Raw genomic sequence first — 27,373 nt, forward strand, 5'->3', positions numbered from 1 at the left:
AGTGTTCAGACCAGGCTAGTCAAATTTGAGCCACGTTACCACCACACCTTTTCACCTTTTTGTAGACATTATTAGATGCAATAATGCAAGAGCCAGTGTCTGCCATTTTCCCTTATTCTCTCCAGCTTTTAGGACATTTACCTGCTTGTTCCAAGATGCTGAGGTTATGCAGTTTTTATCTACTCATTGTTTGGCTCAAATCTTATAATCTTACATCTCATACATGAGGTTAAGGACAAGGGTCATTATTCACCAGGAAATTAACATTTTATGTAGTAATAGGTGCAGCACCAAGTTCCATAAGCCAAAGTGTATTCTTGTAGAAACTTTACCATCTCTGCTTTTGTCCCTGTAACATGTAAATATGAAATATTTAAATATTTACGCAGACTTGGTTTGTATTCTCGTAGGAGGTAGTTATCCTTAACAGCTGAAGAAGAGTGAGATTGTGCCAAATGTATGGATATCATCCCTACCAGATGACATTAATCCTTTTAACAAGTCTCAGTTGATGAAGTACAGTAGCTTACATTGAAGAATACATGTGGACAACTTCACATTTTATATACCTAGGAGAAATGCAAATTTCTTTTAACAAAAATCCATTTTATTGTAGTCACTATTGTTCGTTGGTTTCCCAAGAAAGTACGAATGATCAGATAACTATATGGTCATTGGTCCGTTTGACTGATACTTTTATTATGATGAGAAGCGACTATGTAATCAATAGGATGAGGACCAGTTAAATAGGGGCCAAAAATTGAGGGATGAAATGTTCACATAATGATCTTTACAGTATTGTGTAATTTTATTAAAAACCTGACAAAGCTAAAGCAAAAATGATTTAATGAAAAAAAAATATTTGTTACCGTTACAATATTTCTTGGAATTCATCTTTGAAAAAGCAAATGGCAATTATGGGTGCCAAGTTTTTAGCAACTAGAAATAGTTGGCCTATGATGACTTACAGGTGCTGTACCCAATTACATTATATGTGGTTTGCTGCATATTCTTATTTCTACTCTGGGAAATCCAGTTAAGATCAAACCTTAGGCCCTGTCCACACTACCGGGCAGTCCCCGACGGTCGTATAGTGATACCAGGCCACAATAGTTAGTGAAAATGAGGGTTGATGACGTCGGAAGCGGGAAAACTAAAGGCAGGGATCTGGCAACACTTTATGATGCCAGATCCCTGTCTGTGGTTTTCCCGCTTCTGACGTAATTAACCCTCAATCTTACTAACTATTGTAGTCTGGTATCACTGTTTGCCCGTCGGGGACTGCCCGGTAGTGTGGACGGGGCCTTACAAATCAGAACGATGTTTCCTTCTGGCATTGGTCATTACTGTAACAGTGTCTTTAATTGGTTCTAAGATTGTCGTATGACTGCGAGTCTAAGCCCCATTCCAGAGCTTTCTGCTCCTGGTATTCTAGAGGATGGGGGGTTGGTTTAAGAACTATGTAAATATATTTTCAATGCTAGTCAGATTTTAGCTTTATAATATGATTTAGAAGCTCACTATACATATGTACTGAACCCTCTCAAAAAAGTACTTGCACCCTGTTCTCATGTTAAAGCCATATACTGTACTGTACTTATATTAATGAGATAACATGTTACTGTACATTTAGTAATTTTGACAGTGCTGTTAGGTTGGGCAAGAAACTAAGTTGGAGTAACCCAAGGCTTTTTTTTTTATTTGTTCCAATATTTAAGTTTGCTTAAAATCAGTACAGGCATAGACAGGGGTATGATGTAAAATACCAATTAGAACAGATTAACTTAATAGATGATATGATGCCTTTGTTGCACTAAGATTGCAATTCTTAAAACCACGGTCATTACCCGATATGTTGCAAAGATTTAGTGAACTGAAAGCTTTTCTTGTGTAAAACAATCAGCGCACAATGCTGTACTCTGAACTACACTCTATTGCTTAATGCACTTTAAATTTGTCCCCTAATTGCAATGTTATTTTTGGCCGTCTGCTTTACCACCTGTCCCAGTTTATTTCTTAAACTGGGCAAGTTGCAGTAGGTATTTAAATGCTTCAGGCCCCATTACCAGACTCTGATTTAAATGGGATCTCTTCCCTTTAAATTATAGTTTTAGGTTTTAGAATGTGGATAATGTGGGAGGGTGGGCTGTGACACCCTAGCAGTACCAGCTGAACTCGGTTGAGTCCCTTGTTAGGCTGGGAGGAACGTAGAGAGTAGAGGTCCCCTTTTTGTTTTTGTTTCTTTGTTGATGTCCGCTATCCCCCAAAATTGGGGGAAGTGCCTTGGTATATGTATGTATGTAGGTTTTAGAAATTTAAGTCTGTATGAATGTAACAGAATCCAATGCAGTGGAGAAAGCTGCTTCCTCTATTTCAACGGGGAAGGCTTTTTTCCAATGTGGAGAAAGTGCTGCTCCTTTTTTTTTCCAATGAGGGTGGTTTTCTTTCTTTTCAAATGGGGACTATCACAAGAAAACCAATTGTATATAAACAGACTGGTATGTGGTATGTAAACTTCAGCCATTCCTTTTTAATCATGGTAGTAACAGTATTTTTGACTTAGAATAAAAACTTAAAAATCTACATACACTCTTAAGATGCCAAGAGTAAATATAGCAAAATCCACAAAAAAATTTTATTTAAGAACTATTTTATAATATTTTCTGAGCTGTTGTAGTTTGATTTCCCATAATGTATTCTACATTGGTCACCATCCTTAAAAAAAACTTAACCCATTCATTGTTAGTTTTTACATGAATTTATTTACTCTAATAATATGAAATATGTAAAATGCTTAAGGATTTACAGAAGCAGCCTTAAAAATTTGAATTTTTTTCTCTTGATACAGATATAAAGTTAACAAGTCTCCTCTACATCATATGTTACAGGTATGGCCAACCAAGTAATTCATTGTCAGCATACAGGTATCAAAAATAGGAAAGAGTACAAAAACTGGTTTGTCATCGCTTTATCAGGAGTGTCGTGTGGTGGGAAAACTACAATTGCCGAGAAAATCTTCAGAGATCTCCCTGCAAGCAGGATCTATATCAGTCAGGATGAATACATTCTTCCAAATGATTACGAGGGCCATTTGAAAGCTCCAGAGCCTCTGACTGGATACAACAAAGATTCACTTTACAGCATTGATATGAATAAGATGATGGCCGATATCAACTACGTATTGATGAACGATCCAGCGGATATTAATATCAACCATTCACTGCTCTCTCGAGACAGGAAGGAAGTCATTGGTTCAGCGTTAAGGTCACCCAGGCCACCATTTTGTGGGTTTTTAGGAGCGAATTCTTCATCCAATGTGTTGATATTAGATGGTTTCCTTTTGCTAAATCATTCCGTTTTACCTTCTTTGTGCGATTCTATGTATTTTATAACACTCACAAAGGAACAATGTCGGTCAAGACGTAAGAGTCGCGTCTACACGTCGCCAGGCATGGTGGCCGAAGATTATTTCGAATATTGCATGTGGCCAAAATATTTACAGCACTACCAAGAAATGTGCAATGTCTTAAAGAACATTACTTTTATTGATGGCTCTCGCCCTATGGAAGATAATTTTCAATATATTTTTAAAGATTTGCTGAATAACCTAGGTTCAATTGAAGCTTCCATTACTTAACCTAGGTTGAATCCAAACTTCCATTATTACATTCCAGTTAATTGATGAGAATCTTTAGTCTGTAAGGATTACATAACTATAGAAGTGTTTGGGTAAAATCTTGACATAATTGGTGTTTAGTTTATTTTTGTCTAGTTATTTCTAGTCATTTCTTTTATGTAACTTTACTCCAAAACACTAAGTCGAATTTTCTTTACTCAAAACAGCTTATAGTTAGTATATTAGATAATTAATTTTGTTTTTGTCTTTGTTCACGCTTTATTTTCTTATCTGTAGACAGACATTGTTATTATAAAGGGCAAAAGTTTATTTATTTTTTCTTTTGGTAATATTACCTTTCGACTTGCCCCGCACCTTTTTTTCACTCCTTAAATATCTGGCATCTAAAAATTTTACTGAGGTTTGGTTTAGTTACATTAATATTTTGAAATAAAAATTTTTTCCATTACAACTCTCATCACCGAGTCACGTGGTTTTTATGGATAATATTGATGTAGCTAGTTGAACAATTTATGGCAAGAACTCTTCTACCAAACCCTTTCAATGTAATTGGTTTATAATCTTTACATTAATAGTACTTTATACCCTTGCCATTCAAATAGTTTTAATTCTATAGTCAATTTCTTTTAGCGATGCAGATTTGCACAAACTCGCAGCGGTGCCCTTTTAGCTCGGAAAAGTTTCCTGATTGCTGATTGGTTAGAAGAGATATAATTCTAACCAATCAGCGATCAGGAAAATTTTCCAAGCTAAAAGGGCACCGCTGCGCGTCGGTGCAAATCTGCCTCGATAAAAGAAATGGACTATAGTACGTTACGTCTAAAGATTCATTTCCAGCTACTATATATCCATGGAGCAATGTATTGGTTATTGTATCCACCAAATTGTTATTGGTATGGTATGCAAAGATGCTTGTCACCAATTGCAATTCAACTAAAAATAAATTTCACTGTACTGGAACTTCAAGTTGGTAATTAATTACGTAATTTAAATTGACAAGATATGTTATTTACTTGAAATTTCCAATACTTTCTTTTACGGAGCATGGAAATAGAAAAGCAATGTCTAGAAATTTGGCAGCAAACTATTACTGGACTGTAAAGGAATTGAGTAAAATTCATTCTTCCTAAAAGGTTACATATATTGAGGAACATAAATACGTTTGTATACATAACTGTGGTGTATGTGCCTATAATAAGAAATGCCAAATATGTCTACAACACCAATGCTTTAAGCTTTTAGGGTCCCAAGTGTACAAAAAGCTAGGGTACAAACATTATCTCATACACTCAAGGGTCTAGAGCAAGACTTCCAGGGTTCCTCTAGCCATCACTAGCAATTAGAAAGAAATTTAAATTTTTTACAATTTGGACTATGCGCAAGGCTACAAAGTTCATTGTATTAATGGCTTACTTCTATTTAGCACTTCTTACAAAACTGGTTGGTTTTGGTATCACAGCACACTTAGACCGAAAATACTGTGCAAGCTCCTTTTTATTTTTGTATAAAATTCTTCGTTACAAAGACCATATATTTTTTCACTTTCAGCACTTTTCATAACTTTCTTTCAAAAGTCTCCTCGTGCCTTACTTGGAATTTTGATTATACGGCACCAGGTCCTCTATAATTTTGGTGTCGTATAAATGTCTCGGGGGGGTCTTACAAACTGCCAAGCATAGTCTACTTGAGGTCCTTGTATGAATGAATTTCTAGAGTCATGGAACACCTTAATAGGTTAACTCTTGACCCAATTCACAATTGTGCTTGGTCTTCCTGACATCGGTAACAATGTTTCTACTTCAGGCCTAAATTTCAAAAATTGCTTTCAGCCCTACACTTGAATTTCATCATCATTGCTTGTACACAAGTTAGAAGAAATAGCTATTTCAAATAACACAGTTCCAAGCCAGGTGGTGTTTCGGGTCAAAAACCTCAGATAGGTTATGGACTTGGTCATGAGCATCCTATCACAAAAAGCGGTGGGAGTCTGTCTTCCCTCTGGTATCAAAGAGAACCTATAGATTGAGTATTTTCATATTACAAAATAACTTCCTGTGTAAAAACTATCAAAATGTTCTAGATGCCTTATTAAAATCTAGGAATGTACAAACTAATAGTACAAAAAGTGTTTAAAAAAGAAGAAATAAAAATTTCATTGTCATGGAACATTACAGGTATAGCTAACTCATTTCCCATGATAATACTGTTATTAAAACTCATTTAAATCAGAATAAATCCTAAAAGCTATCTTCATGCCACACAGAAAATTTGACTACCAGTTCAAACCTTCAAACTTGTCTGGCAATATCTATGGTTTATACAGTTCTGTATATAAATCTGGTCATGTTCATATAAGAAAATGAGCAGTTGGTTTAAAACTACTAAAACATCTGCTGAGACAAAAAAAAAGAAAAAAAAAATTCTACAAATGAGTGGTTGGTACCAGTTCAAACAGCAAAGTGAAGGTGGTAGCTAAGTCTCAGTAAAGCTAAGTTTTAAATGGTTGCTCAATTCAACTGAACAACTGCAAATGACACCTTTCCATTTTGTCCTAAAATTCTTTACTGTGTGAACTCTCCCGTACATGAAGGTAAGAACGAGCTCCTTTCCGATAGTGGCCATCGAAATGTTAACGACTATGTCGGCACAGGGAGGTGCTGTGTTCCACGCTAACAAGATCTATACAAAGTGTATCAAGCAAAAAAGCTTTCAAACAACATTTATCACATATATTACAAATAGATTTGGTTCGACTGCGCATTCAACAACGTACTTAAGGTTTAATATATCTACTTTTTCTCTTCCTCTTTTTCTTTTTCTTCTGTCTTGTTGTCTTTCTTGTTTTCTTTCTCTCCTTCCTTTTCGTCCTTCTGGGCCTTCTCTTTTTCAGAATCATCCTTTTCTTTCTCATCCTTCTTGTCTTCCTCTACCTTTTCAGTCTTCTCTGTTTTCTCTTCCTCCTTCTCAGCAGGTTCCTCCTCTTTGGGTGGTGGTTTTGGTAGATGAGAGTTCAAGTCTAGATTAGAGCACATCTCGTCCCAATCTGGGAAAGCTCGCTCTTTTACCCTGTTGCAGAACTCTACAAGGTTGTTGCAGTTTTCGCTCATCCAGTCACGCAGGGAATAACTGACTTCCTTATCCATGAATGCAACCTGAGCGAGGTTAGCAAATGCGACCACATCCAACTGTAGAGAGAATTCTAAATCACTTACCAAGAACATTAATTTTTTTTACCATGGTGAAAATAATCCTACAGTTTTTAAGCTAAAGACTATAATTTTTTTACCATGGTGAAAATAATCCTACAGTTTTTAAGCTTAAGACTACAGACTGGGGCTAATTCTTACCCAACACAAGATATGTTTAGCTTACAATTTATAATGTTAAACTAAAATACTCTGTAAAAACTACATTTACTATAACATTATAAAGCAATATGAATATGTAGGGAAAATATTGAAGCCATCCAATGATCCACCAACAGACAGACTTCCTTACCGTAGTGGGAGTATCTCCAAAGAAAAAGGGTTTGTCCCCAAGGAGATCAGATAGAACCATTAAGTCATTGTGACCAAATTCTTCTATTTCTTCAGGCTTATGAACTCCAATACCATGAGCACGGACCTTCTTGGCAGCCTGTGCATTAGAAAAAAAATAAGTTAAAAATACTGAGCAATGTTGTTAATCTAAAATTTACACAGTATAAGAACAAATATAAACATTCTCAAAACTATTCTTATACTACCATAGATATAAAATTTAAACACAGACTGGGCAGTAACACTAAGTGGAGGAAGCAAAAGCAGGCAAAAAAACACTGGGGGGGGGGGGGGAGCATGGGAGGGCAGCAAGGCAGACAGGCTGAAGCTTACCCTCCGGAACTTCAGCTTGAAGATGAATTCAAGGACTGGCTTTGGCCACTTCTTTTCAGTTATCTGCTGCAAGTCCATCTTGTAGGCGCCCAGCATGCCAGCGGGGTTCTTTGTGCGCCAGGACTTAACCACCCTACAAGAAAAAGACACCCATGCAACATGCTGGTTTGGTCATGGCTGTTATTGCCAAGTGAAAACTATTTGCTAAAAACATGGAACAGCTGCAAGTACTTGGACACTTTAGTTACTAGTTTTCTACATTTACTTCTTTACTAATAAAAGCCCAAGATTTGCAAGCCGTTACGTCAACAGGGAAACTTTGTCCACAAGTGACTGGCCATGAAATGTGCGAGAAACGCCACGAGGGATTTCCTGCAGGTTGGCTGCCTGTACAAGGACACTAATGGTGGAAGTGATATGAACAGCAGTGACAGGAACAACAGCAGCAGCAGCAACAGCAGCAGCAGCAGAGAAAAAAAAAGCAGTAGTAACTGGTTACTAAGCAAGTTAGTGCTAAGCTACAGGTTAAAGGAAACAAAATAAAAATTAAACACATTAAGAATACAGTAATACACAATTGAGGTTTTCTGAAACCCTAGCAATTGTGCAATTACTATAGCCTTTTAAAGTTGAGTGTTGACCACTTCTGATGTGCGCTGACCTGACGAAAACGCAGCTTGAAGGCAAAGTTGAGGACAGCATTTGGGATACGTGTGTTGAGTGCTTGCTGGAGATTGAGCTTGGCTGCCCTTACCCATTCACCCGGGCATCGGCACCGCCACCATTTCACAACCCTTTGTGAAAAATACCCAATTACCTATGTACCATGAAGACTAAAGATGCAATTCAACTGTTATTAGTATACCTATATACCGTGGTTACATTAGTATAGGTTGAAAATACAAGAGTACAGATTAAATTTAGTTCATGCAAATCTCCTACAAATATTAGTCAAAAGAGCAAAAGCCAGTGTTAAAATTCCCATTATGAAGACGTGCTGATCGAGTTAGAAAAGTTACAAAACATTTTAATAATCAGTATGGAGGAAATTTTCCCAAAGGGGTCACTGCACCAGTCGAGTCAAAATGCCTGTTTTTTTTTGCAACACCCACCGCTTTTAATTTACGTTTAAAGAGGAAGTTAAGAATCACTGCAGGTAAAGCTCGCTGGATCACCTGCTTCAAATCCAAATTATATCCTTGAATACATAAATCTGGGTTGTTGCACATTGTAGACTTCACCACCCTGAAAATGTTAAAAAAGTAGGGTTCCATGCCAAAACCTGGGTTAAAAGGCCACAACCACATAGGCACTCAGTTTATATATATAAAAATAAGCTATAACCATGCACTAGAAGCTCAACTGAAACATAATATACTAAGTTACTAATATATGGTAGTCCACATAAGGGAAATTGAAAGAATGCGTATATGCAGAATTGCTTTACAGGTTTGTCCCCCACTGGACCCATTCTTAAGTTTATGATCTCTAAGTAGTAGTTCAGTGGTAGCCAAAACCATATAGAATTTCTAAAATACACATTATCTTTAAATTTGACTTATGTGACCCTACCATATATTAAGTTATCTTCGTGCTAAGGAAGATTCCATGTGTACTAAGTTACTAAGTCTGATTAAAATGAAGAATTTCCCTTGCATAACATTTATCAATATCTACAGATCTTAATATTTGTCTGAATATCTTTACAGACCTAACATATCTATCCAGAGGTTAGCCATTGGATGAGGAGAGGTGGCACAGTGGGCGTGGTGGAGCAGGCAGCATCCTCGGCTTCCCTAACCCTACCTAGGTGTCCCCCCCCCCCCACTCCAACAGCCAGGGGGAGGGGGTTGTAGCTCTGCCAGACTGTGGCCAGACAGGATCAATAGCAGCAACCCAACTACACCCTCTCTCTCTCTCTCTCTCTCTCTCTCTCTCTCTCTCTCTCTCTCTCTCTCTCTGTCTGTCTGTCTGTCTGTCTGTGCCTTCCCTCCCACTTCATTACTATACAAATAAATCCCATCAAAGTACTTCCATATATTTTATATATTATATATCAGGCTATACCATCAATTCATTATTTCATGACCATCAGATCATTTTGGACGGAGGTTTATTTTAACTGATATTTCAACATTCTACCTGATACCAACAAATAGCTAAACATTATCGTCTTTATATATATAAAGACAAAATATACCCCACAGACTGACACCTTCCCTTACGAGACCCCAACTCCAGAATGGATACACGATCCAAGTGAAGGGTTGGCAGGTGGTGCAACAGGCCACAGGTGGTTCAACAAGTTAACAGGAAACTTCCTTCGAAGTTGGATAAATGGTTTTAAAATTCTTAATAAATTTCATTAGAAAGGGCAATTTGTGATTTATAGTTATAGGAAGTTTATAATATACATTAAAAACTCTGTTTACTTTCAACGATGCATTTTGATCGTAACTCGGAGTCTCTACTTCGCCCGGTGCATTCATATACCAACAATCAATACTGGTGAGCTGCTGCTGGTGGAGGTGCTGGTGGAGGAGGAGGAGGAGGAGGAGGAGGAGGAGGAGGAGGAGGAGGAGCTGGTTGCTGTACGCCAGCGCGTTCCTCCCTCAACCATCATCACAGTTCTTGGGAACTGATATTTACGCATTTTATATTTATTTAACACTTCAACTTGGAGCTTTCATATCATTTCTGAGTCACATTTAGATACTTCCATTTGATCTGCAGTGGACAAGTAACGCCTCAGAGAGAGAGAGAGAGAGAGAGAGAGAGAGAGAGAGAGAGAGATTCCATCTATTATGGAAGATGCTAATTAAGGTTAATTTGGTTTTCTACCAATCCTTCATATTACAAATTACGTTTAAAACCAATCAAACCTATTCACGAACAAATTAAATCTACGAAGAGGACTATTTTCTTCATTAACACCACTTATTGTCATTTCCTCTGACCCTCAATCTATCCCCACCACTCCAAATCTCTCTCTCTCTCTCTCTCTCTCTCTCTCTCTCTCTCTCTCTCTCTCTCTCTCTCTCTCTCTCTCTCTCTCTCCGCTTGTGTTGCCAATTCATGCGTCTGTCATTTTTTTTCCCTCCAGCTTCCCATACCAAAGCAATCTTACTCCCCCGCAGTCTTCTCATCTATAACGTTTGACGGAATGGACGATACAGCTTTTAATTTACAGGACAAAACCATTACAGAGGCTCGGAAAGAAGAATAAAACCCCAAACATCAACGCACCTCACCAGGCCAGATGGACTTATGAACAAAAATGCTCGGGTTTTTCGACCAATGCCTCAGGCAACAAGGAACACTGCGCGCTCAGGATACGCCCTATGTACACCCTGTAATTCTCTGGGTATACACTTTGACAAATGTAACCCTTACTGTCTCGGTGATTAGAGTTCAAAGTGGTTTAAAAAAAAAAGGGGGACTCAGAAGGGATTGTGACCGAGAAATGGGAGGTGGGGGAATAGGGAAATTCAAGCGCTGTTCATATGGGAACAGAAAGATCCACATAAACATTTACGGAACTTTAGAAAACTTCAGTTTTTCGCATTCTTGTTTCTCGGGAAACTGGGCATGCAAACAAAACTGCTCAAAGTCCCAACATAACAGATAGCATGAACACAGTACAGGAGCTCAGAGGGGTACAGAAAAGGGGGGGGTGGGGTGGGGGGGGGTTATAAGGCGTCTAACAGCAGTGAGCGCGTCGGTCTGCTGTGTCGGTAACCCAATACGAGGGATGCGCTACCTACCCCCGAGGAAATTCGTTCGAGAATTCTTAAAAGTTCTCTCGCGATCAAGAAACTTAGAATACCCACAAATACGAGGCTAAAAGCATGTTTAACTAGTCTTCTCTTTTCTCCATTAAGTCAAAACTAGTTTATTGTAAACTTAGAACACCCAGTTACAAAGCTCTCTTCTCCATTAAGAGCCAAAACTAATTTATTGTAAATTTAGAATACCCAGTTAGAAAGATCTCTTTTCTCCATTAAGAGTCCAAACTAGTTTATTGTAAACCTAGAATACCCAGTTACAAAGCTAAAAGCATGTTTAACTAGACTTCTCTTTTCTCCATTATGTCAAAAACTAATTGACTAAACTTAGAATACCCAGTTACAAAGCTAAAAGCATGTTTAACTAGACTTCTCTTTTCTCCATTAAGAGCCAAAACTAATTTATTGTAAACTTAGAATACCCCGTTACAAAGCTAAAAGCATGTTTAACTAGACTTCTCTTTTCTCCTTTTTAAGAGCCAAAACTAATTGTAAACCTAGAATACAGTTTCAAAGCTAAAAGAAGTATTACTAGACTTCTCTTTTCTCCATTAAGAGCCAAAACTAATTTATTGTAAACCTAGAATACCCAGTTAAAGCTAAAAGCATGATTTCCTATACTCTTTTCTCCATTAAGAGCCAAAACTAATGTATTGTAAACCTAGAATACCCAGTTACAAAGCTAAAAGCACGTTTAACTAGACTTCTCTTTTCTCCTTTTAAGAGCCAAACCGAAATTACTGTACGTGAAACAATAAGTAGGCTGTATTCCATAAGTAATCCTTATCACAGGAGATATATATCCACTTTGACGAAAATTTAAAGATATATATTAAATGTAAGATAAGAAATTATCTAGAGACTAACGCAATACCCTCCGAGAAAAATTCCTCTCCCCCGTCCATCTAGCCACAGCTTACGATCATCACAGACCACAATACTCATATTCCAACACCAGCACCACATTCTCGTCGTCCTCTTCTCCTCACTCAGCCTAGTTACATTAACGGACAGACAAGAAGATATCGGGTACTACTTTGTTGTACTTCAAGCTAGTCATTGCCAAGAATAAAAATGACAGCACATAATAAAATTAAAAATTTACAAGAGTGGGACGCGGTTTCATTTATACAAGCTAAAATGCCAAACATCTTGGTTTAAACTCAAAGAGTTTTGCTGTGAAAGAACGTTTATTTAATGTTGAAAGAGATTCCCTGGATATAGTAATTTCCAGGCAGAACTTTGGTCCTATCTTAGTTATATGAAATTCACCTTACAAAACAGTATGCTCTCAATTACCCACACTTACAGTAAAAACAGATGTATGTTGTGACTAACTTCACTTTCGCTTATGGGCCTAACGAATTTTGTGGATAGGGAAAGGTCCTAATCAGTTAAATTCTTGAATTTTTGGATAGAGAAAATGTCCTACCCAGTTAAATTCTTAAATTTGTGGACACGGAAAGGCCCTACCCAGTTAAATTTAAATTTGTGGATAGGGAAAACGTCCTACCCAGTTAAATTCTTTGATAAATAATAGCGCATTCCTGCATAGAGTATATTTGCATCTACCGCTTCAATAAATTCAAAACTATGATAAATGACTAGTTTTTAAAATATAGATTTAACACTCAAATATTTTAGTTCCAAGCCTTACAAAGGAACAAAAACAACACTGTCAACAACACATGTTGGCGGGAAGGGGAGATGGGAGATGGTTTGGATTTCTGGGGTAGATGGAAACGTGGGAGGTAGAAGAGGGGGGGGAGTAACTCCAAGGGGGGGGGGGGGGTAGCCGGGTGACTAGGAACGGCCATGGGTGGATTTCGGTGAGCAACAAGATTTTAATAAAGGTGATCAATATAGATTCAATATCCCTTAGAAGTGTCACACTTTTCAATTCAATACTTAACAGTTTAACATTAAAAGTTGGTAAAATTAAGTTTTTAGTTTGTAGAAATATTTTTTATAATGCTGCTGTCAATAAAATATTTTTGTGGCTTTTTTTCCTTTCCTCACTTGGCTATTTTCCCCTGTTGGGGCCTCTGGGCTTATAGCATCCTGCTTTTTCCAACTAGGGTTGTAGCTTAGCAAGTAGTAGTAGTAGTAATGAAAGTAGAAAACAGTATATCAGCCACAGTTAGTGACAAAATAGGATTTAAGATTAGTGGTACTGAACGAATTGAAGAATATAATTAATTTGTCTCGAATATTAGAGAAAATAATATAAAATTGTAAAGTTCAATTACATGCTCTTACATTTTTAACAAATACTTTTCTAATTTCTAAAAAAAAACTTGTCAAGGGTACAAAAATGTTCTTCACAGCCAAAGCTGATTATTATTATTATTATTATTATTATTATTATTACTAGCTAAGCTACAAATCTAGCTGGGAAAGCAAGATGCTATAAGCCCAAGGGCTCCAACAGGGAAAATATCCCAATGAGGAACGGAAATAAAATAAACTATACAGTAGAAGTAATGAACAATTAAAACACATTTCACGTATAAACTATAAAACATTATGTTAGCCTGTTCAAATAAAACATTGCAAGTTTAAACTTTAGAAGTTCTACCGATTCAACTACCCGATTAGGAACATCATTACACAACTTGTGTAAAAATATACATGCCTGGTTCACAATCATAGAGGCCTACAACAATTGTAAAACTGGGAAGGTTGATTCCTAGCACCCAGCCGTGCTCAAACCCGCATCAAATTGAAGTGGCCGTGAGGGATCACTTAGGAAGTGGGGGGCGGGGGGGTTTGGAAGGCAGAAGCAAGCTGGTGGCAGTAGTGTCCTGCACTCCACATGACAAATAATTAATCAAAGACACCTGTTACGTTTCCTACACTCCCAGGAAGGAGACCAAAGTTCATAACCTCATCAACGGCAGACTTTAGTAATTATGACGTGTGCATTATTAGCACTTTAGTACAATCGAGCACATTTTTTTTCTGGTTTATATATGATAGATATAGTTTAATATTTCTAAACTTATCTTATATCTTTCCTTTTCACATTGGGCTATTTCACTTGTTGGCACCCTTGGGGTTATAGCATCCTGCTTTTCCAACTAGGGTTGTAGCTTAGCATGTAATAATGATAAAATGGTTGTAAGCTTAACAAGAAATAATGATAAAATTATTGTTAAACCAAATTGGGCGATAATGAAATTTGAACGACAAACATCTTTCTATTAACACCTAAGAGTGCAATGAAAAAATTATTTTTTGCATAAGTCTAGGATGTCAACATCCATTAGTAATCCTTATCAGGACTGAAATATCCACTTATACTGATGAATTTAAAGTAACAAAACAATGTATATATGAAATAATTCTGCCAGAAATAAAATTGTTGACAACACCGGATTCACAGACCTCCACATATTTTTGTAACAGAGGCTAGGCAGCAATATTTGTATATCAACATTTAGTTAAAACTGCTTTAGATACACAGAATTCCATGTCGCGTGAAGGTCAAGGGGAGACCGGGTAGCCTTAGTGCCAAAATGCAACCCATCCATACCCCAACGAAGCTCTACCGTCAATAGTTATACAGACAGTTGGAGTTCAGATGTGAACCGACTGAGTAATCGTAGAGGGATTCACTTGCTCACGCACATGACAAATCCCTCCCTTTCCCCCTCAACCACACCTCCCTTCCCTTACTTGCCCCCTACAAAGACACAGCAGTTGTTTCCTTTCTTTAGCTGAACTAACTTTTCAAATTATGCTCGCTCAGCAGTTTTCATTTCTTAAAATGTTAATATACTATCCATCCATCTGAAGAATTCTCTATATCAAACTTGACAAATTAGATTCCTCCAGTAAGCCAAAATACTTCTCTCCTAGAACTTTAGACAAAATTCAGAAAATTGATTCCTCCAGTAAGCCAAAATACTTCTCTCCTAGAACTTTAGACAAAATCAAACAAATCACTAAGATAAGACAAGGTTTTGTTTTTTATAGATATACAACCTTTGCAGACTCATGCATACATTGGAAGTCACCCAACACGCTTGGTCGTTCATCATAAAACACAGCATTTGGGCCATCAACTATTCCAAACGCACCACCACCACTCGTCACCCACGGCTATTTAACTCACAGCCGTCCATACTTCTAAAGCCCATTTCTCTTCCAATAAAAATCATCCCTTAAAACAGCGTTCATATCCCCCCCTCCCTCCCCACAAGACCCTTTTGTCCTCTCTCCCTCATACCCGACCCAAAAGTTGGACTCCTTCCCTCCAACAGAGGGCGGCCTGGCCCAGTACATTCCACACTAGCGCCCACAAAAAAAACCCTGCCACCCCACAAACACCCTTCAGAATTACCGCTACCATATCACTCCGTGAACTCGTACAGTGGCTCCAAACGCTATATTGGCTGCGTTATACTTTCCAAAACAATGCTATAAACGTTCAGAAATCTGATCAATAAGTCCTTTGTAAAGTTAATTTGGTGTATTTAAAAAACAGCCATCCCTTTGTTAGAAGTTGCTAAACCATAACTATGTAAATATTCAACAATAAATTGAAAGTAATGATTTTTATAGAAGCATTTCGATGCATGGAAAACAACAAAAATTCCCTGTATACAACGCATACACTACTCAATTGCTAGTTAAACCCTTATGATACCACCTAACACCATTATTATCATTAATTGCCAAGTTACAACCCGAGTTTGAAAAGCAGGAGGCTGTAAGTCCAAATGCCCCAACAGGGAAAATAACCCTGTGAGGAAGGGAAACTAAGAAAAAATACGAAATTCCTGCGTGAATACCCATCTGTACCATGTGATATAAAGTTTAATTTAATCGTTTTGTACATGGAATCAATATATATATATATATATATATATATATATATATATATATATATATATATATATATATATATATATACATATATATATACATATATATATACACACACACACAAAGTTCCAACGTTATAAATGAAGTTCCAGTAACAGCTGCAAGTTTAACACTTATCATAGCTTTCGAAATTTTTGTTTTCAACTTCCTTCATGTATATTATAGATTGAACTTTATTTCTTACTATAAGTAGCAAAGAAAATATCTAATTTGTATTCGTTGGCAGATTAACGTATCACACTTGTTTTTACATACGAACAGTATTTAGAACTAAATTCCAAGATTTGCTCTTAATATAGCCTCTGTACCATGGTCTTCCAATGTCTTGGGTTAGAGTTCTCTTGCTTGAGGGTACAATAGGGCACACTATTCTATCTAATTTCTCTTCCTCTTGTTTTGTTTAAGTATTTTATTAGTTTATTTAGGAAATATTTATTTGAACGTTGTTACTGCTTTTGAAATTTTATTTTCCCTTGTTTCCTTTCCTCACTGGGCTATTTTCCCTGTTGGGGCCCCTGGGCTTATAGCACCCTGCTTTTCCAACTAGGGTTGTAGCTTAGCATATAATAATAATAATAAATAATAATAAATGACCAATAATTTATTTCACGGTCGTAAAGCTGATTGCATGGCGTTATAGATATAAGGTTACATACATAATGTCCTTATCAAGATTTTAAGCAATGCAAAATACCATCATTTGACAAATAATTATAGAGGATTGTAACGATGAAACTAATTTCCAGATACCACTAAAAGTATATAAAAAGGCCAAGAATTTTCAGACACTACAACTAAAAGTATAAAAAAGGTTAAGAATTTGCAGACATTACTATTAAAAAGTATAAAAAAGGTCAATCTCCAGACATTACTAAAACGTATAAAAAAGGTCAAATAATCTCCAGACACTACTAAAAAGTATATAAAAAGGCCTAGATTTAATCTCCAGACACTACTAAAAAGTATATAAAAAGGCCTAGATTTAATCTCCAGACACTACTAAAAAGTATATAAAAAGGCCTAGATTTAATCTCCAGACACTAATAAAAAGTATATAAAAAGGCCTAGATTTAATCTCCAGACACTACTAAAAAGTATATAAAAAGGCCTAGATTTAATCTCCAGACATTACTACTAAAAAGTATAAAAGGTCAAATGTTCTCCAGACATTACTACTAAAAAGTATAAAAGGTCAAATGTTCTCCAGACATTACTACTAAAAAGTATAAAAAAGATCAACATAATCTCCAGACAATACAAGAAAATATAAAAAAGGTCAACAATCTCCAGACATTACTAAAAAGTATAAAAAAAAGGTCAAGACAATATTGAAGCTAACCCGACAGAACAGCTGAAGCAGCTCTAACAAAAATAACGGGAGAAAAAAAAAGGAAAGCGTGAGTCTCTCCAAGAGGTAAAGAAGCGAGTCGAGCATTATTACAGGCACAGCAATTACTCTCCTGACCTACATTACACACCCTCCCCCCTAAATCTTAGCTCTTACTCCCGGTTCCTGGGTTCCCGGCGTCACCCAAAAATTTATTGCGTAACCTTGCGGAACTACCTCACTAAAATTAGGTTTGTCAAACTAAAGAAAAAATACTACTATAGTCAATTTTTTTTGCGAGGCAGATTTGCACCGACTACCAGCGGTGCCCTTTTAGCTCTGAAAAGTTTCCTGATCGCTGATTGGTTAGAATTTAATAATTCTAACCAATCAGCGATCAGGAAACTTTTCCGAGCTAAAAGGGCACCGCTGCGAGTCTGTGCAAATGCGCCTCATTAAAAGAAATTGACTATAGTAAATGGTTACATGTGGAAGTGGAAAAAAGGACTTTTCATCAGGGTATGAAATAATGAACAGGTTGATTATCTCCTACCATATCTAGAAGAAAAACTTCAAGAAACAATAATTCGGGTTCTCAAAACCCACTTGAGATTTTAATAAGTTAGGGTTGCTGTAAGAAAACTAATTATTCGGTTTTCAAAAAGCCCACTTGACATTGACAAGTCAGGGTTGCTGGTTTCAAAAATTCACAGTAAGCATTAAAAAGACAAATAAAAAAAAATATTAAATGTCTTTGACCATAGATTCACCACACTACTATCTTTGATAACTTCTAATGTCTGGTTGAAGTTCCTCAAACCCTTTCCTTGTTCATCCGCTACCTACTTCACCAACGCAAACAAGACATTCGTGCTTATGGTTCGATTTTTTTGTCTTCGAAACTTCAATCCTCCTGTTACGCATACAGCTTTAAGAACAAACGATTTGCTTAAATACTGCTAAAACCAGTGTTAAAAACTATAAGCTAATCTCAACCAAATTCAAGCTGTCTTATGAAGTATACAAGCCACAAGAACCTTATACCTCCACTAAAGATTTTTTTCACCTCTCATTACAAAGTGGGGGGAGGGAAGGAGCTGTGAATCGAAATAGTCGTGAATATATACACAGTTGCCACTGCCTACATTTTTTAAGACTAACCTCTTAATTTTTGCAACAGAGGATGCTACGAAATTAAAAGTATATAGCATAGCAAAATGTCTTTACAATTTTAAAGTCAGGGAACGTTGTGAGAGAGAGAGAGAGAGAGAGAGCGAGAGAGAGCGAGCGAGAGAGCGAGCGAGAGAGAGCGAGCGAGAGCGAGCGAGAGAGAGCGAGAGAGAGCGAGCGAGAGAGAGCGAGAGAGAGCGAGCGAGAGAGAGCGAGAGAGAGAGAGAGAGAGAGAGAGAGAGCAAAATGTCTTTACAATTTCAAAGTCAGGGAACGTTGAGAGAGAGAGAGAGAGAGAGAGAGAGAGAGAGAGAGAGAGAGATTCAGGATTAGATTTAGCGGGTTACTAAGGATACCATATCACAAAAGGAGACACTTCTAATCAAAGCCCACCAACAGCACGTTCATTACAAGAGAATTCTTAGTTGTAGACATTTTATCTTTACTGTGGGGGTCTGGAGACTTAAACCCCCCCCCCCCCCCCCCCCCCCCCCCCACGATCCCGCCATCCACACCAACAACAACAACACCAACGTGAGAATCAAGTTACCAAAGGCACAAAACCTGACTTCTGCCTCCAGCAAGTAACTCTCTGTTACTTGAAGTGCTATTACACGAGTGATATGACTCGAGTCAAGTAAATATGCTCATTATTATTATTATTATTATCATTATTAAATGCTAAGCCACAACCCAAGTTGGAAAAGCAGGATGCTTTAAGCCCAGGGGCCCCCAACAGGGAAAATAGCCCAGTGAAGAAAGGAAATAAAGATACTAACTACATGAGAATCAACGAATTATTATTATTATTAAATGCTAAGCCACAACCCAAGTTGGAAAAGCAGGATGCTATAAGCCCAGGGGCCCCAACAGGGAAAAATAGCCCAGTGAAGAAAGGAAATATAAAGAAAAATAAAATATTTCAAGTACAGTAACATTAAAATAAATATTTCCTATATTTCAAGGCAAGAAAAGATTTTATTACCAAGTTTCCAAAAATTTAATATAAAGAAAAACTTGCTAATTCAATTTGGTAAACAAATCACTAAAATTTAATATATAAAAAAATGTTCCCCTAAATGAGTTACTTCAAATCTGATAAACAATTCACTTTACTTCAATAATAGACAAGCAGCAGGCAGTTAATTCTAATAGCCAGGCTTTCTCCATTATGAGGCTCAATACTACACAGTATTCTAGAGGCATTATTCCAGCTGTTACAAAGTTGTGGAATGATCTTCCTAATCGGGTAGTTGAATCAGTAGAAATTGAAAAGTTCAAAGTTGGAGCAAATGTTTTTATGTTGACCAGGCTGACATGAGTCTTTTTATAGTTTATATAGGACATATCTGTTTTTGACTTGTTAATAGTTTATATAGGACATATCTGTTTTGAAGCTGTTACGGTTTTTAGAATGATATATCGTTAATTTATTCTCATTATTCCCTTTCCTCACTGGGCTATTTTTCCCTGTTGGAGCCCTTGGGCTTATAGCATCTTGCTTTTCCAACTAGGGTTGTAGCTTGGCTACTAATAATAATAGTATGGTATCCATTAATTCTGAACAGACTGCCGTGAGCCTGTCTTCATAGCTCATACATGGTATATATTTTAACGGTATTAGTGATCTAAGACTCTTTATTCATTCCATCTCAAATAGTTTATTTCCTGGTTTTCTTTCATCACTTAACAGTACGATCACTTGGGCTTACAACCTTCTGCTTTTCCAGCTAAGGTTGTTTAATATGCATTCTTTATATGAAGGACATTACGTGGACTAAACACTACTTCCAGAACAACATACTCTTAGCAAACACGTAAAGGGACGATTTGAGTGGGGGAGGGGGGGGGGGGCCGGTTTCCATGACGACGAGCAAAATTCTCGCAACACCCACAATGCTCCATCATGCCCCCCCCCCCTCCCTCCCGCCGTCAAAATAATATTTAAAGGGGTTAACGCCATACGCTATAAACCCATTCGTGCAATATATCATGTTTCTAACGCCTGACCTTTGTTTAAAAACTAACAGAATTCCCATACTAGAAGCACGTTTATAACGCCTGACCTTTGTTCAAAAACTAACAGAATTCACAGACTAGAACCACGTTTATAACGCCTGACCTTTGTTCAAAAACTAACAGAATTCACACACTCGAACCACGATCGATAGCTAAAAAAAATATACTTCCTTAAAAAACATTTTAGAAAACGTAGATATACTTCCTAAAAAAACATTTTAGAAAACGTCGATATACTTCCTAAAAAACATTTTTAGAAAACGTCGATATACTTCCTAAAAACATTAGAAAACTTCGATATACTTCCTAAAAACATTTTAGAAAACGTTGATATACTTCCTAAAAACATTTTAGAAAACGTCTATATACTTCCTAAAAACATTTTAGAAAACGTCGATATAGAGTTAAACAATTACGCAAAACTTATGATTATTTCAATAAAAACTGGCTTTTAATAAATTAGCAGTGAAAAATATTTACTACGTGATGAAAACACTAAATAGTGAAGTGCCTAGTGTTAGGAACAGAAAAAATTTATTAACACATTAAAATAAAATATAAAAATATTAAAAGTTCAAATATCAAAAATCCATCATCTCGGGAAGCAGAACAACGAATGAGAGCGAAGAACAGTACTTACCAAGCGAAGTGATTTTCTATCATTGAAATAGTAGCATGAGCTACGTTACGCTGTTCGGGGGTGAGACCTGTGTCCAGATCCTGGTTGTAGCGGGAACCCAACTCCTTAATAATAATGGCTGAGTCTGCGATTTCTTCTCCGTTGACCTCGACGAAGGGAAGTTGACCCTTCTTGCTCTTGTACTTCATCTTATGGTCTACATTCTGTGGAGAATAGAAAAATATATTCAATAAAAACTATAGGTAAACATTACCAATTAACTTACACTAATTAAAATATTTAAATTTTCCTTATTTCCTTTCCTCACTGGGCTATTTTCCCTGTTGGGGCCCCCGGGCTTATAGCATCCTGCTTTTCCAACTAGGGTTGTAGCTTAGCATTTAATAATAATAAAAAACGATGGATACTGCATTTCAATTTAGTGTTGAGAAAAGTCAAAAGTGAGAGAGAGAGAGAGAGAGAGAGAGAGAGAGAGAGAGAGAGAGAGAGAGAGAGAGAGAGAGAGAGAGAGAGAGATTAATAAAAACATAATAGGTACACATTGCCAATTAACTTATACTAATTAAAATATAAAAACAATGGAAACTATTTCAATTTAGTCTTCAGAAAAGTCAAAAGTGAGAGAGAGAGAGAGAGAGAGAGAGAGAGAGAGAGAGAGAGAGAGAGAGAGAGATGGAAACTGCATTTCAACTTAGTCTTGAGAAAAGTCAAAAGTGAGAGAGAGAGAGAGAGAGAGAGAGAGAGAGAGAGAGAGAGAGAGAGAGAGAGAGATGGAAATTGCATTTCAATTTAGTCTTGAGAATAGTCAAAAGAGAGAGAGAGAGAGAGAGAGAGAGAGAGAGAGAGAGAGAGAAAAAAAAACCGTAACTACTGTTCAGTACAAGGGTTGCCACAAACTACCAATTGTCTCTTAACTACTTTACGAGAGCACATTTGCAAACCAATTAAATACTTTGTAAGATATATTTCGTTTGAAAGTTTCCTTAGCTAATACGTGACTATCGAAGTTTTCTAAAAAGCAATTGCAAGAAAAAACAATGCACCAATAACCAGATCTTTGAGACAGGACACGTTCAGTAACCTTTAAGGAAACCTAAGAAGCAGTCAGTAGAACCCATAGCATATGGTTACTGGAGTAAGATTCTTATAAAGAGTTGAAGCACACGTGTGAGAGAGAGAGAGAGAGAGAGAGAGAGAGAGAGAGAGAGAGAGAGAGAGAGAGAGAGAGAGAGAGAAAAGGAAAAAAAAGAGAGAGAGAGAGAGAGAGAGAGAAAAGGAAAAAAGAGAAAAGGAAAAAAAGAGAGAGAGAGAGAGAGAGAGAGAGAGAGAGAGAGAGAGAGAGAAAAGGAAAAAAAGAGAAGGAAAGAGAGAAGGAAAGAGAAGGAAAGAGAGAAGGAAAGAAAGAAAGAGAGAAGGAAAGAAAGAAAGAGAGAAGGAAAGAAAGAAAGAGAGAGAAGGAAAGAAAGAGAGAAGGAAGGAAAGAAAGAAAGAAAGAAAGAGAGAGAGAGAGAGAGAGAGACTTAAGACTTGAATTAAGACATCTTGTTCCGTTCAGAGATACCGGCTTGTACTGAATTAGATTTTTTTTAGGAAGAAACCAACCTGTTTAATTCAAAATGGCCATCAACATACGAAAAATTGTGTTTTCACTTAAAAGTCTTTCTATATGTATTTGACAGCTGAATTCCTGCCAACCAATAGTTGCAGTTAACATAGTCAGGCCTTCTCCACAATGAGGTTCAATACTATACAGTATAGTTTGAATCAGAAGTTCAAACTTGCAAACAGTTTTTTTACGATGAACAGGAATTCTTCTCTTTCGAAAACTAAATGGACTGCCTCAATTCAACAATTTCAAATTGGATCAATCTAGATTAGAAAAATTAAAAACTAAATGCAAGTTGAATTTAAGAAGAAACTAAAGACATTACTTTTCACAAGATCATATGATTTGGAAGATGCTACAATCAAAGAATCGTATAAGTTATAATGAAAATGTTTCGTTAGATGATTGATATGGACCCGCCCGAGAAGTAGTTCACTCGACTTCAGTGGAGGGTTGGATTTAACCCCCCCCCCAAAAAAAAAAAAAAGTAAATCAGTAATGCTATGAATATAACACTAACAATTTCCAACAACCACCAATATACAGTGTACGCATGTTCAAGGTCATTGCCGTAACCGTTTTAATCATTCATAAATTATTTTTTAATACCTCATTAGTATCATTGGATAAGCTACAGCGTTTCTTAGAAAAGCAGGGTGCTACAAGCACAAGGTCTCTGACATTTAAAATAGCCAAGTGGTGAAAAGGCAATGGGGAAATTAAACTGCATATAAATACCAGGAAAATAAAGATATCTAAAGATTGGTAACTTAAAAGTAGCTGTCATCTGACATATATTATTACTATCTAAGCTAAACCATAGTTGGAAAAGCAGGATGCTATAAGCAATCATGTCAACCTATTCAATATGCCATTCACAGTTTTAACCAATGAAATGGACAGTTTTACCATTGCAAGACTGATAACTACAAGTAATTTTCAAATGTTAACATAAGACACACGAGTGACAAACAGACTATCTGAACCAAGAACAAATAGTAAATTTGGTGAAAGGGCTTTTAGCTACTGTGCGCCTAGACATTATAATAAACTGCCAACTGAAATGAAGGACCTAAAGGGAGCAGTTGAATTTAAGAAGAAACTAAAGACATTACTTTTCACAAGATCATATGAGTTGGAAGATGCTACAATCAAAGAATTGTATAAGTTATAATGAAAATGTTTCGTTAGATGATTGATATGGACCCGCCCGAGAAGTAGTTCACTCTACTTCAGAGGAGGGTGGGATTTAAACCCAAAACAAGTAATAATTTTTGGAAACATACGCACATTGTCCCTTTTGTTAGAGAATGCAATGTCTCTCCTTAACACCTACTAGAAACTACAAAAGAAACTAGATTATGGAGGTTATAAACCAAGCTTGTGCATCTATAATCATTACTAAGCAGAATGAACTGTCAATAACAGATGGACAAAGAAGCAAATCGGTAAAGTACGCTCGGGTTGAGGTAGTAAGGGCGGCAGCATCCAGGCGCAGACGTGCAACCAGGAGTCTGTGAAAGACCCTCTCTCCTCCCACCTCCCCCATACCACCCGACCCCCCTCTATCAAGGTCCACCCCCAACCCTCAGCGAAGCAGAGGGGAGAAACTACCAGGAGAATTAAGAGAGTGAGAACACTGAAAGGGGCAGCAGGAAGTCTTGTCCATTATCAAATGGCCCCAACAAAAAAAATCGAATGAACAGTAAGATGAACAACTTAATAATAATAACTAAAGGAAAATAACTTCACATGGCAACTTGATGATAGTCCATTAATAAAATGGAAAGTCTTACAACACATCAGGTCTTATCCAATACCAAATGCCTCCCCACTCCAAAAAAAAACTAAATTAACAGTAAGATGAACAGCTTAATAATAAGACGAACAGCTTAATAGTAAGATGAACAGCTTAATAGTAAGATGAACAGCTTAATAGTAAGATGAACAGCTTAATAGTAAGATGAACACCTTAACAGTAAGACGAACACCTTAACAACCAAGGGAAAATAACTCAGTACGAAAACTTTATAACAATTAAAAAAATGTTAAGTAGTTTAACAGCACATACCAACAGACAAAGGAAGCAGTGACCATCGAATAAAATGACGACACCTTTTTAATACTCCAATATGAAAATGCAATGTCGTACAACAGCATATACTGTAATCAAGAAAGCAGTGACGATCGAATAAAATGAGACCTAAATAACGGAGTAAAATAATGTAGTTATGAAGTACTGAGGGAAGAAGAGGGGAGGCAAGTTGGATGGGAGGAGCAGCAGCACAGAGGCACACAGGGAGGGACAAACACGCCTGGATCAATATACGCACGTGCACACGAGATGGAGCGTGACCCAATACAACATATCTCACTTTCCTCAGCCCTATATAAAAATTGAAAACATCCAGGCAACCTTTACCTTTACCAACCTTAAACCAGTAAAATATTTTGACCAGAGCCTTGGTGTATAAGGACAAACAGTGCAAAGGCTTATTCTTTTTTTCTACAGTGATACGCAGAGCTAGAATAACAGTAGAGAGCTCTTCTAGTTGTCTGAAACAAGAGCCAGGCAACCTTTACCTTTACCAACCTTAAAACAGTAAATATTTTGACTAGAGCCTTGGTGTATAAGGACAAACATACTGCAAAAGCTTATTCTACAGCGATACGCAGAGCTACACTAACAAGCGAGATTACTTAAAAGGTAGAGCTCACCTTACCAACCTTAAACCAGTAAATATTTTGACTAGAGCCTTGGTATGTAAGGACAAACATACTGCAAATGATTACTCTCTTTTTTCTACAGCGATACGCAGAGCTACAATAACAAGCGACATTAAAGGTAGAGCTCTTCTCTTCATCGTTGTCTGAAACAAGAGCCAGGCAATCTTTACCAACCTTAAAACAGTAAATATTTTGACCAGAGCCTTGGTGTATAAGGACAAACATACTGCAAATGCTCAACTCTTCTACAGCGATACGCAAGAGCTACAATAACAAGCGACATTAAAGGTAGAGCTCTTCTCTCCATCGTTGTCTGAAACAAGAGCCAGGCAACCTTTACCTTTACCAACCTTAAAACAGTAAACAAACTGACTATATGAGCCTTGATCTATAAGGACATAGTGCAAATGCTTACTCTCTTTTTTCTACAGTGATACGCAGAGCTAGAATAACAGTAGCGAGCTCTTCTAGTTGTCTGGAACAAGGGACCATATGGATGGAACGCGTCTTATGCCACCTGACTGAGGACTCTCCGAGGAGGTGAGGTAGAAAACTAAGCCATATGCTGTCTGTCTTGACCCCCTTTAAGATTACACAATTTTAAAACTGCATAAAACAGTTGTGGTCACTAGATATAAAGATAGCAGACTCTTCTACTTGTCATTTAACTTGGACTAACTCCCTAACTTACTAAAGAACTTTAGCAGGTAAAACACAGGAGTGGAAGTTTTTCCCTATTGCAGCCCTTGGGCTTATAGCATATTGCTTTTCCAACTAAGCATCTTGCTTTTCCAACTAGGGTTGTAGCTTGGCTAGTAGTAGTAGTAGTAGTAGTAGTAGTACCCACAAAAATTTACATTTATATAGCCCGAGGTATAAAACCTCACTGGCAAAAATTTTCATGTTATCCTAAACCCGTTCCTTTCGTACTCTAAATCGTGTAAATGAAAATAGGTAATCCAAGATAGCAACTGGATGAAAACATATCGTGTTTCTCGAAAAGGTCACAAAGATATAAACCAGTACAACGTCCCCACCAAGAGTTAAATGCCACTCGTGACGTATTAGCTACATAAAATAATCACAAGTTAAAATTTGCCATTAGTCCTAGGAAGACCTAAGAATAAAAGGCTTTAATATAAATCAACATTTCTAACAAAATTACAACTACGATACCTCTGTTGAAGACTATACTAAAAGGCAACAGTTTAAGGAACATTTTACCGCATAAATAATTCATATTACAAGCTACAACCCTAGTTGAAAGCAGGATGCTATATAATTCCTACCGACACCAGTTAAAAAATTAACAGATGAAACTAAAAGAAAAGGGTGTGCCCCAATAGCACTCGAGAGAACAAAAAGGTGTGCCTCAATAGCACTCGAGAGAACTAACCCCAAGACAGTGAAAGCATATGGTAGATAGATTAGGACACTACCCAAAATTGAGAAAAATGGATTGATTTTAAGGAAGAGGCTTCCTACACCATCTTTACTATCCTCTCGCACCCTTAAAAACACTGTACCAACATCCCCTCCAAAAAAAAAAAAAAAAAAAAAAAAAAAAAAAAAAAAAAAAAAAAGAAGATCGGACAGACTGTATAATTTATCAATACAACCTCCTGTGCCAAAATCAATGTACTGACGAGATGGTAGTTCCCACAGGGAAGGATATGATACAAGTCCTAACTAATAACGCC

General features: G+C 37.0%; 2 protein-coding genes across 6 annotated transcripts in view; one reads left to right on the plus strand and one right to left on the minus strand.

The window, feature by feature from the left end:
- The window catches only part of LOC137624685 (nicotinamide riboside kinase 1-like), a 61,845-nt gene extending 57,558 nt beyond the window's left edge, over window positions 1-4,287 (plus strand). For 2 of the 3 annotated variants that reach the window (XM_068355648.1, XM_068355653.1), the window contains exon 2: window positions 2,889-4,287. In XM_068355648.1, the coding sequence (XP_068211749.1) occupies window positions 2,891-3,637 (747 nt within the window). In that variant the 5' untranslated portion in view covers window positions 2,889-2,890 and the 3' untranslated portion in view covers window positions 3,638-4,287. The remainder of the gene's footprint in view (window positions 1-2,888) is intronic. The other variant, XM_068355644.1, reaches the window with a different exon arrangement.
- Window positions 4,288-4,757: 470 nt separating this feature from the next.
- fax (failed axon connections) overlaps window positions 4,758-27,373 on the minus strand; it is a 30,096-nt gene continuing 7,480 nt past the window's right edge. Inside the window, exons 2-5 of one of the 3 annotated variants that reach the window (XM_068355633.1) lie at window positions 21,341-21,543; window positions 7,510-7,642; window positions 7,136-7,273; window positions 4,758-6,822 (exon numbers count right to left, since the gene is read on the minus strand). In XM_068355633.1, coding sequence (XP_068211734.1) covers window positions 6,427-6,822; window positions 7,136-7,273; window positions 7,510-7,642; window positions 21,341-21,543 — 870 coding nt within the window. In that variant the 3' untranslated portion in view covers window positions 4,758-6,426. Of the gene's footprint in view, window positions 6,823-7,135; window positions 7,274-7,509; window positions 7,643-8,170; window positions 8,304-8,621; window positions 8,755-21,340; window positions 21,544-27,373 lie in introns of all 3 variants that reach the window. The other 2 variants (XM_068355641.1, XM_068355638.1) reach the window with 2 other exon arrangements.

The sequence above is a fragment of the Palaemon carinicauda genome, chromosome 2, assembly GCF_036898095.1.
Source record: "Palaemon carinicauda isolate YSFRI2023 chromosome 2, ASM3689809v2, whole genome shotgun sequence".
NCBI lineage: Eukaryota > Metazoa > Arthropoda > Malacostraca > Decapoda > Palaemonidae > Palaemon > Palaemon carinicauda.